The sequence below is a fragment of the Tursiops truncatus genome, chromosome 19 (genome assembly GCF_011762595.2).
Source record: "Tursiops truncatus isolate mTurTru1 chromosome 19, mTurTru1.mat.Y, whole genome shotgun sequence".
In the NCBI taxonomy this organism is placed as follows: Eukaryota; Metazoa; Chordata; class Mammalia; order Artiodactyla; family Delphinidae; genus Tursiops; species Tursiops truncatus.
In genome coordinates this window covers 30,723,228-30,735,382 of record NC_047052.1, presented here as the reverse complement: position 1 = coordinate 30,735,382, position 12,155 = coordinate 30,723,228, and the positions used below count along the sequence as shown (strand labels likewise).

The 12,155-nt window shown below is 35.9% G+C and overlaps 1 protein-coding gene across 14 annotated transcripts in view; it reads left to right on the top strand.

Annotated features, from left to right (window-relative positions):
• Positions 1–8,065, top strand: part of CHD9 (chromodomain helicase DNA binding protein 9) — a 244,096-nt gene extending 236,031 nt beyond the window's left edge. For all 14 annotated transcript variants that reach the window (XM_073795587.1, XM_019932510.3, XM_019932504.3 and 11 more), the window contains 2 exons: positions 2,214–2,318; positions 4,610–8,065. In XM_073795587.1, the coding sequence (XP_073651688.1) occupies positions 2,214–2,318; positions 4,610–5,488 (984 nt within the window). In that variant the 3' untranslated portion in view covers positions 5,489–8,065. The remainder of the gene's footprint in view (positions 1–2,213; positions 2,319–4,609) is intronic.
• The last annotated feature ends 4,090 nt before the right edge of the window (positions 8,066–12,155 follow it).

Sequence of the window (12,155 nt, the reverse complement as noted above, 5' to 3'; positions counted from 1 at the left end):
GCAATTAGAGAAAGCCCTCGCACAGAAACGAAGAACCAACACAGCCAAAAATAAATAAATAAAATTAAATTAAAAAAAAAATACATGAACTCATTTGACTTTCTCAGAAGAAATATTGAAATTGGAAGAAAACTACTTTTAAAATAACAATTGTCTTAATATTATCGTATGCACTAACTCATTAAAATTGATACTGATTTTTCCCCAATTTTGTAGAGATAGCTTATTCAGCTTTTGTTAGTGCTTTAAAGTGATGTCATAGATGTATTAGGGGAAGAACAAGATGACATTTTAGTTGCATTTTACTTAATTTTATGCTTGCATAGATTGTGTTACAAATCTTTGCACTTCATCTTATAATGAAATTAGCATTTCTAGATATGAATAAATTTCTCTTAGCCAGTTTTAAGGAAATGGAACCATTTTTTAAATTTTTACTTGTTAGGTTTAACATTAAACACCCTAAATTTTATTTTTCATTGTTGGTAACCTGATAAAAGTCCTGTTCATTTCCTTTAGTTTGTAGATTTCTTTATTGTTCTGAGTTTCTAGAGTGCAGACTTGAGGATTGATCAGTTACTAAGGAAAAGATCCACTTGCTGAATCCCCATAAACCATACAGAGGGCCTCCAGTTTAAACTGGAGCTTAATGAAGGTCATAATAAAAAGGAGATGGCAACAGAAACTTGAGAGGCTAAGTAAAGATTATAGGAAATACTAGATAAGAATACCTATAGGTATTATAACTAGCCATATTAAACCCTGTCTATATCCTAACAAGATATAGTATGTATTCATTCAAAAAGGTGTGGAAAAAGGAATTATTCAAGAAGTGTCTTTAGACTCCAAAGGAACATTAAATTGGTAGGTTCAAATCATTTAAACATTTAAAGGGATATGTATATTTTTATACTTTTAGGGTATCAGTTTACATAATAGATAAGTGCATGGGCTTTTGAGACCTGAGTTTGAAAGCTGATCCTAACACTTACTAGCTAGCTTTAGGCAACTTGTATAACTTCTCTGAGGCTTAGTTCCTTCATTTGAAAAATAGAAATAATACTTTCTCAAATGGATGTAGCGAGTACTAAAATAAATTATGTACTCTAAAGTCCTTAGCACAATAGTTGGTAATATGATAATAATAATAATAGCTTATATTTATTATGTGCCAGAACCTTTGCTGAGGCACTTGAATTATCTTCATAAAACCCTATGAGGGAGGTGTTGTTATCTCCATTTTGCAGATCAGAAAACTGAGGTTCAAAGAGATTTACTGATATACCCTAGTTCATGTAGGTGGTAAGTCTGACTCCGAAGGGTATACTCTTAACTAGGCTACACTGCCTACCCAACATAGTAATTTCACAGTAAACGGTAGTTATTTATTTTACTGTTCCAGTAACTCAGAAACATTTAAGGGACTTCCCTGGTGGCACAGTGGTTAAGAATCCGCCTGCCAATGCAGGGGACACAGGTTCGATCTCTGGTCCAGGAAGATCCCACATGCTGCGGAGCAACTAAGCCTATGTACCACAACTACTGAGCCTGCGCTCTAGAGCCCACGAGCCACAACGACTGAGCCCACATGCCACAACTACTGAAGCCCGCACACCTAGAGCCCGTGCTCCGCAACAAGAGAAGCCACCACAGTAAGAAGCCTGCGCACCGCAACGAAGAGTAGCCCCCGCTCGCCGCAACTAGAGAAAGCCTGCCCGCAGCAACAAAGACCCAATGCAGCCAAAATTAATTAATTAATTTTAAAGAAAGAAAGACATTTAAAATTTACATTAGCACATGTTTATATAGTATATTAATAGTTCTTGTGGATTGTGGTAGTCCTTTTTAATGTAATAAAGATTGTCAAAAGTGGTTCAACGAATACATGTGTTTTAAAAAAATAAACTCTGGGGCTTCCCTGGTGGCACAGTGGTTGAGAGTCCGCCTGCCGATGCAGGGGACGCGGGTTCGTGCCCCGGACCAGGAAGATCCCACATCCCGCGGAGAGGCTGGGCCCGTGAGCCATGGCCACTGAGCCTGCGCGTCCGGAGCCTGTGCTCCGCAACGGGAGAGGCCACAACAGGGAGAGGCCCGCGTGCCGCAAAAATAAATAAATAAATAAATACACTCTGTACAGCACAGAATAAAAGCAAGAAATGTCTTCATATTTAATAGTGCTTTTAAGTGTCCAACGATCTGTTTTTCATTTATAGGTTGGAGGTGCCTTTGCTCCCCCTCTGAAAGATTTATGTCGGTTCCTGAAAGAAAATACAGAATATGGAGTAGCTCCTGAATGGGGAGATGTTGTTAAGCAGTCTGTGAGTATTTCATAAATAATAATTCAGACATCATTTTTAAAATTAGATGCCATTTAATTATAACTTAGATTAAATTTTAAGAATTAACAAAATAGGGCTTCCCTGGTGGCGCAGTGGCTAGGAATCTGCCTGCCAATGCAAGGGACACAGGTTCGATCCCTGGCCCAGGAAGATCCCACATGCCATGGAGCAACTAAGCCCATGTGCCACAACTACTGAGCCCATGTGCCACAACTACTGAGGCCCACGCGCCCAGAGCCGACGTTCTGCAACAAGGGAAGCCACGACAGTGAGAAGCCCATGTGCAGCAACGAAGACCCAACACAGCCAAAAATAAATTTATTTTTAAAAATTAACAAAATATTCCAAGAATATGTGAAGGTATTTTTTAGTTCATAATTTTTGTTTTGCAGAATATGTTACAGATTTCTCAGATGCTGTTGAGTTAGAATGCAGCATCAATATATGCTGATTTGTGTTTATTTTAATCTCTAAGATACTATTTGAGCAATACCACAATGAATAGTCAAAGATACTGGGCGGCACGGGCGGGATTCTCTGGCGGTCCAGTGGTTAGAACTCTGTGCTTCCATTGCATGGGGCATGTGTTCAATCCCTGGTTGGGAAATTAAGATCCCATGTGCTGCACAGTGTGGCCTAATTAATTGATTGATTGATTGATTAAAAGGCATATTAAGAAAACAAAGATGGGGAAAGATATATATATGTAAGGTTATTCATCATAATACAGTAATAAAAATTGGGAATATACCAATGGTCCATCAGTATATTGAAAAACTGCAACTATTTTAAAAATTATATCTTAAAAGAACATCTAATGACAAGGGAGAAAAAGTTCACAGTGTTGTTAAATGGAGTAGTAGTTAAGCTCTTGGAGTATCAAAGCCTAACCATGTGGTAAGTGCTGAATAAATAATAGCTATTATGTCTACAGGTGTCTAAATAAAAAAGACAGGCAGTAAACCTATGTTCAGTATGATTCTATTTTTTTTTTTTTATTTTAGAAAAGAGGTGAAGAGAATTGTAAAATCTGTTTATATGCACAAGGGGAAGATGGAAGCACACATCCTGAAATGTTAGCAGTGGTTATCTCTGAACAGTGAAACTATGGATGATATTTTTATTTGTATTTTTTTGTTGTCGTGTTTTCTGTAGTGAACCTTAATGCTTTTGTAAAGAGAACAAATAAGTTGATCAGTTCAAAACAAAATTTTAAAATAGTCCCATGAGAGTCTTTTAAACCACTGTCTAGAGCTACAGTGTCACAAATGGTAGCCACCGGGCACATGTGGCTATTGAGCACTTGAAATTTGGCTAGTCTGAAGTAGGAGGTGTTGTAAGTGTGAAGCACTGTTTCTGGATTTTGAAGGCTTAGTTTGGAAAAATGAATATAAAATATCTCAATAATATTCATAGATGACATATTGAAATGGCAGTGTTTTTGTTATGTTAAATAGACTATATTGCTAAAATTTGTGTCACGTATTTTACCTTTTTTTAATTGTGGCTACTAGAAAATTTTAAATTACATACGTGGCTTACATTATTTCTATTAGACAGTGCTGGTCTAGTGGTTCTAAACTCCTAAAACTTTTAGGAATTTTCGTTCATTTGTTTGTTTTTTACTTCTAGGAGTTTTGAGCCTGAGAAAATCATGGGAGAATTTCAAGAAAGTAGCATAGGTTGCCCTCCATTGCCCTGGACTTGGTGCTTCCCAGTCTGCAGGTGCTACTGCTGTTCTGAGCCAAGTGATTTTTCCCCCCTGTCGATTATCTTTTTCGGTTTGGCTCTGTCTCCTTTACTCCCAAAGTGATAGTCAGGAAAGAGTCATATGAAGCATCTCATTTTAATCTTTACTTACTTCTTCTGTCCTTTGCTTATTGTTCTTCCAGATTAGAAGAGGGGCACTCCTTTAGTCTTCTAGAGCAATGGGTGATGTGAAAAATGTAAGGGCATGGCAGTAGTAACCCTCATGAAAAAATTTCTTCGGACCTTCTGTTTTCCAGAACTATTCTACTAACTTATGCCTCACAGTGTAAAAGAGGGCCAGAGACCTCTTTCTGCCCTCTTAAGATAAAATGAGAAAAAGAGCTGTTTCAAGCCACTACTTATACTAAGATGAAATTGGGTTATCTCTCTCGTAATTGGTTATATCAATACAGAATAAGTTTATGAATGATTACCTATTTTTAATAGCTTATTTGTATCACAAACTAATAGCTATTGATTTTATTTGAAAATGGTTATTATTGATGGATTTTTTTTTTTAGGGATTTCTTCCAGAAAGTATGTATGAACGTATTCTCACTGGTCCCGTTGTGAGAGAGGAAGTAAGCAGGCGAGGGAGACGGCCTAAAAGTGGAATTGCAAAGGCCACTGCGGCAGCAGCAGCTGCAACTGCCACCAGTATTTCAGGCAATCCTTTATTAGCCAATGGATTACTTCCAGGTGTGGACCTCACAACTCTTCAGGCCTTACAACAAAACCTACAAAACTTGCAGTCACTGCAAGTAACTGCAGGGCTGATGGGAATGCCTGCTGGCCTTTCTTCTGGAGGAGAAGCTAAAAACGTGGCTGCCATGTTCCCCATGCTGCTGTCAGGAATGACTGGATTGCCAAATCTGTTGGGCATGGGAGGACTCCTGACAAAGCCTACAGAATCTGGAACAGAAGAAAAAAAGGGAAATGACTCTACGGAGCTAGAAGGAAAAAAAGAAAGGACAGAGAGCCAAAATTCAGAGAATGGTGGTGAAAGCTCTGTGTCAAGTTCTCCTTCAACATCCTCTACTGCTGCATTAAGTGCAGCTGCAGCTGCCAACCCGTTAGCTCTTAACCCACTATTACTATCTAATATACTTTATCCAGGGATGCTTCTCACTCCAGGCCTTAATCTTCATATTCCAACTTTGTCCCAGTCCAATACTTTTGATGTACAGAAAAATAAAAACAGTGACTTAGGCTCATCTAAGTCTGTAGAAGTAAAGGAAGAAGATTCCAGAGTTGGAGATCAGGAAGACAAAGGGGGAACTGAACCGAGTCCTCTCAATGAAAACAGCACAGATGAGGGTTCAGAGAAAGCTGATGCTTCATCTGGATCTGATAGTACACCATCGTCATCTGAGGATTCAGATTCTAGTAATGAAGACTGATTCCCAGACTGCACTTAAATTATGAACTGATTTTGGATTTTTTTTCTTTAATTATTAATTGTAAATACCCCAGTGTTGAGTGCATCAATAACTTACTGACTGAACATTTCAGTTATTTGTTTAGAAGTGCAAACTGCTTTCAGAGACGTTTTGCATGTAATATTTCTTAAGATTCATAAGTTTCTGAACTCGTATGTACTATCAAATACATAAAGGTGTAAAATTACAACAAAAGGCATTATAATTTTGTTGGGGGTTAATTTTATGAAAATTATGCTCAATAAGAGTTGTATATTTAATATATTTGCAGTGAACACAGAATACTTTATGCATATTACTGATTTAATTTGAATATAGTTTTACAGCCTCCTTGACACCTATAATTTACAGATCAAAACTCAGCAATAATTTGGGCAGCTAATGAATGTCATGAAAGCTGTAGAATCTACATCACCATCCATTGCTTTAATTACATGAAAATGCTCTAGTGTTGTGATGCACTGCTGATATTTCCAATTCAGGTACAAGTGTGTTTTAAAGAAGAAATAAGTTTCCCAATCAGCCAATTTAACTGGCTACCTGTTACCTCAGCTGAGTTAGTTTAGGAAGTTTACATTCGTTTCTAATTCTATACTTGTTTTCAGGGGTTTTTTAAACACATCCTATATATCATGTTAATCTGGCAAGAAATATGACTTGCTTTTTGCTGAGCTTAACTCTTAAAATCAGTAAAGTCATGAAATAATCCTGTGTCATGTAACTTTGGCACCCTCTAGACATATTTAGTTTCAGCTCTTCAAAGTTTGGCCTCCTATTAGAAATAATTGTCTCAGATGAGTAATGTCTGTTTCCAGGGTTCAGAAAAGGCAAACTCATGAAATGCCACTGAAAAGAACTTTCAACACAGCATACTTCATGTAAAAGAAATTGTTTGTTTGCTTTATTTGTGTAGATTTCTATTTGTGTTTTACGTCATGGAAATATTCCGGAATTAACAGATAATAGGGTAAAGTAATATGCAGATAGTCTCAATTCATTTTGAGTTTCTACGTATAAGCAAACTAAATGTTGCCCAGAATCAGTGTTGGGTTATCAGTTTATATTAAATATACTGAGTTGCCCATTTTGAAAATGCACTTTGAATAATCTCAAAAAAATATACGTTACTCCTATGAACCACAAAAAATGAAGCCAAAGGCTTCTGATCAATTTCTTAGAACCCTTTACCATGTAAAATTTGTCTGTTTGATTTGTGATACAATTTCTCCTGCTAAAGCTGCTATTATTCTGACAAGGTAGAGGTCCAGGTTCACCTTCATATACATTTAAAGCAATTAGAACTGAATTGGAAATAAAATATCATTTACATCCTAAGGAGAGACAAGTGTTAGCGTTTTTCTGGTACTTAAAAATAAGTCAGTGATAAAGTTTGCGAGGGGAAAAGTACCCCACTTCTCTCCCAGAGAAAAAATAACTTTTAGTATGTTTTGATGGAACTCTATTGCTTTGTCATGAATTAAGCAAGTATATTGGATTTTCCAAGACCTTTACCAGTAAATTATGTTTCTGTATGTAAAATAACTAACCCCTTATTAGAGAGACAGTGTTATATGTATTTACAAAATTATATAAGTTCCATTGGGATTGTATTGATTTTTGTATTTTCCCAAAATAGTACTTTGAATTGATAGTCCTTTATGCAATGTCTTAGCAATAGTCACTATAATGCCCTTCCAGGAGAAGTGGGTAGTAATTCTTCATCATGAAAATGATATATTACATATTTAGTATCTTCCCTTTGCAGTATTGCACCTTTGTTTAACTAGAATACACCTATGAGATAGCCAAAGTTTTTCAAACACAGTTAACTTAGTTTGCCGGTAAAGTATTTCAGCACCATCCACATTTCCCTTCTCTCCCCCTAGTTATACCCACATGATCTTCATTCCTTTCTGTCTCCAATTTAAAATAAAGGGGAAAAAAGCCCTAGATCTTGTCACTAAAATCTAATTTATATCAAATTTATGAGATAAAGTATTTTCCTAATTATGATCAAATGAATTTGGTTAACATCTTAGTGATTCTATGTAATAAGGCAGTTGCAGTTTTCAAAGCATTAAGGCTAGTATTAACTTTAAACATTCTCTTGGGTTTCAAGACACTTCTATCTAGTACTGATTGGGGAAAAGTTGTCCAGCTATCAGCTTAAAAAAACATGCAAACATGGTTGTGTAAAGTTAAGGGTTATAAGAAAAGAAATCAGTAGAATTACATAATACTAAAGTTGCAGTTGAAAGGATATCCAAGTATGTGTTGGTAGTTACTAAAAGAATTATAGCTGTTATTGCCTTGTATTTATAGCCCTTGTTTCAGGTTTCATGATTCAAGTCTTAGTCCAATTTTTCTTTTGGACATTGCAATATTTACCAGTTGTGTTTTGTGTAGTCTGAATTTGCTTTCTGTAGTTGAGCAAACGTCTTAAAAAGTCATTTGTAATTTATTAAATTACTTTCTATGATGTTCTATAGAGCAAATGGAAGTTTAATTATTTTTTATTAAACATATTCTTTGACTACCCATGATGTCAGCCTCTGTACATGACAATGTGTTTTTATTTTTATATATAATTTATCTTATTCCAGTTATGAAGGAAACCATAGTCATAAATCTTTAAAAGGAAAGTGGAAGAATTTTTAAGAGACAGAAGTTGGCTATAATTATATCCACAATATTATTATTTCCCGAAGTTTTCTTCCCCTGGACCTTTAAAAATCCCGAAAGACCCAGAGATATACCTAACCTCTTAAAGAAGTCCATTTTGAAGATCAGTAATTATTTTTTCCCTTGGTCTTAGAGACTTTCCTAATTCATCACTGTTGTTTGCAGTGTTTTTTTAATAAATATGAAAGAAATTTGTTTTTCCTCAAACTACAAAAGTAGAACAGTGGAGTCTCATCACCCCTCATTTAACTTGAACACATTCAACTATACTGCCATGCTTTAGAAAACCTTTCTTTTTTGTAAAATATACTAAACTAAGTCAACAGCTTCATCTGGTGCTCACCCAGAGGGTCAGTAATATGTTCCACTGCTGGAGGAAGAATTGGCTGTGTTGGATGATTTTGAGAGAAGATACACTATGTATAAAATGATGTATTCTGTATATTTTGAGCTGTAGGAGGGAAAAAAGTGGTTTGGGGGGAGAGTAATTTTTGACTGCAAGTAATGTTCACCTCATTCAATAAATTAAGAACTTAATCTCTACATAAATGCAACTTCAGTACAGTAAGCTATTTATTTTAAAATGCAGAAAAACAAAAAAAAATTTAAATCATCCATAAACCCACCCTGAAATACTGTTCATGTAGCTATCCAATCTTTTTATATGTATGTTATATACATGTAGTGGGTTGAATAGTGTCCTACAAAAATGCATGTCAACCCAGAATCTCAGAATGTGGCCTTAATTGGAAATAGGATCTTGGCAGATAAAATTAGTTAAGATGCAGTCATACTAGATAGGGTGGGCCCTAAATCCAATGACTGTTGTCCTTATAAGAAGAGGAGAGGACATAAGAAACACAAGGGATAGGGCCACGAGGCAATAAGCAGAGATTGGTGCTGTGCAGCTACAAGCCAAGGAACACCAAGGATTACCAGCAACCACCAGAAGCTAGGAGAGAAGCATGAACAGATTCTCCTCCACAGCCTCCAGAAGGAACCAGCCTTGCCAACACCTTGATTTTGGACTTCTGGCCTGAACTGTGGTAGAATAAATTTCAGCTGTTTTAAGCCATCCAGTTTGTGGTAATTTGTTACGTTAGCTTTAGGAAACATACATTTTCATATTAAATCAGTACTATATGGGACAATATTGGCTGTTTTGCCTTTAATATACTGGCCTCTATGTCAGTAAGTATCTTGCAATGTGATTTTTAATACATATATTGCCCATACAGGTGTAATTTATTTAGCCAGGAACCTAAAAATGGACATTTGAGTTTATATATGCATTTTTTGTATCCATCCCTAATGATTTCCTTAACCCCTAGAAGTGAAAATACTTCTGTTTTTAAGGCTTTTGATTTGTGTTGCCAGTGCCAATGACATTAGTAACAATTTCTACTATTAGCAGCATACATTTTGTGCATGCTCATTTACCCCAAATTCTTACCAATACTGTGTATTGCATTTGAAATCATCTTTGCCTTTACTAACAGGCAAAAATAACATCTTTTTAAAAAACTGAAGTATAGTTGATATACAATATTATGTATGTTACAGGTGTGCAATATAGTGATTCGCAATTTTTAAAGGTTATACTCCACTTATAGTTATTATAAAATATTGGCTATATTCCCCATGTTGTACAATATATCCTTGTAGCATACTTCATACACAGTAGTTTGTACCTCTTAATCCCCTCCCCCTATATTTCCCCTCCTCCTTTCCCTTTCCCCACTGTTAACCACTAGTCCTCTATACTTTTGAGTCTGCATTTTTGTTAAATTCACTAGTTCGTTCTATTTTTTTAGATTTCACATGTAAGTGGTATCATACAGTATTTGTCTTTGACTTATTTCACTTAGCATAATACCCTCCAAGGCCATCTGCATTGCTGCAAATGGCAAGATTCCATACTTTTTTATGGCTGAGTAGTATTCCAGTGTGTGTGTGTGTGTGTGTGTGTGTGTGTGTGTGTGTGTGTGTGTGTGTGTCTCCACATCTTAACATCTTAATGAATTTTTAAATCATTCTTCCTTTTTCTTAGTAAAAAATAAGACAGGATGTTATAGAAAATCATGGGGAAGAAGAGAGGAGAAGCACAAAATAAACAACCCATAATGTTGAATACTCAGACATAATTTTTAACTTTTGGGTCATTGTTTTTTGCATATACATATTATGTATTATCTTAATAAGAGTGAAGTTAAACTGTACATACCATTTTGTAACCTTCTTTTCATTTACTATATCATAATAATCTTCCCATACCATTAAAGAATCTTTCACAATTTTTTTTATACAGCAGGTTCTTATTAGTCCTCAATTTTATACACATCAGTGTATACATGTCAATTCCAATCGCCCAATTCATCACACCACCATCCTCACCCCACCCCACCCCCGTGGCTTTCCCCCTTTGGTGTCCATAAGTTTGTTCTCTACATCTGTGTCTCAACTTCAGCCCTGCAAACCAGTTCATCTGTACCATTTTTCTAGGTTCCACATACATGTGTTAATATACGGTATTTGTTTTTCTGTTTCTGACTTACTTCACTCTGTATGACAGTCTCTAGATCCATCCACGTCTCAACAAATGACCCAGTTTCGTTCCTTTTTATGGCTGAGTAATATTCCATTGTATATATGTACCACAACTTCTTTATCCATTCATCTGTCGATGGGCATTTAGGTTGCTTCCATGACCTGGCTATTGTAAATAGTGCTGCAATGAACATTGGGGTGCATGTGTCTTTTTGAATTATGGTTTTCTCTGGGTATATGCCCAGGAGTGGGATTGCTGGATCATATGGTAATTCTATTTTTAGTTTTTTAAGGAACCTCCATACTGTTCTGCATAGTGGCTGTATCAATTTACATTCCCACCAACAGTGCAATAGGGTTCCTTTTCTCCACATCCTCTCCAGTATTTGTTGTTTGTAGATTTTCTGATGATGCCCATTCTAACTGGTGTGAGGTGATACTTCATTGTAGTTTTGATTTGCATTTCTCTACTAATTAGTGATGTTGAGCAGCTTTTCATGTGCTTCTTGGCCATCTGTATGTCTTCTTTGGAGGAATGTCTATTTAGGTCTAACACCCATTTTTGGATTGGGTTGTTTGTTTCTTTAATATTGAGCTGCATGAGCTGTTTATATATTTTGAAGATTAATCCTTTGTCCGTTGATTCGTTTGCAAATATTTTCTCCCATTCTGAGGGTTGTCTTTTCGTCTTGTTTATGGTTTCCTTTGCTGTGCAAAAGCTTTGAAGTTTCATTAGGTCCCATTTGTTTATTTTTGTTTTGATTTCCATTACTCTAGGAGGTGGATCAAAAAAGATTTTGCTGTGATTTATGTCAAAGAGTGTTCTTCCTATGTTTTCCTCTAAGAGTTTTATAGTGTCCAGTCTTACATTTAGGTCTCGAATCCATTTTGAGTTTATTTTTGTGTATGGTGTTAGGGAGTGTTCTAATTTCATTCTTTCACATGTAGCTGTCCAGTTTTCCCAGCACCACTTATTGAAGAGACTGTCTTTTCTCCGTTGTATATCCTTCCTCCTTTGTCATAGATTAGTTGATCATAGGTGCATGGGTTTATCTCTGGGCTTTCTATCTTGTTCCATTGATCTATGTTTCTGTTTTTGTGTCAGTACCATATTGTCTTGATTACTGTAGCTTTGTAGTATAGTCTGAAGTCGGAGTGTGATTCCTCCAGCTCCGTTTTTCATTCTCAAGATTGCTTTGGCTATTCGGGGTCTTTTGTGTCTCCATACAGATTTTAAAATTTTTTGTTCTAGTTCCATAAAAAATGCCATTGATAATTTGATAGGGATTGCATTGAATCTATAGATTGCTTTGGAGAGTATAGTCATTTTCACGATATTGATTCTTCCAATCCAAGAACATGGTATATCTCTCCATGTGTTGGTGTCATCTTTAATTTC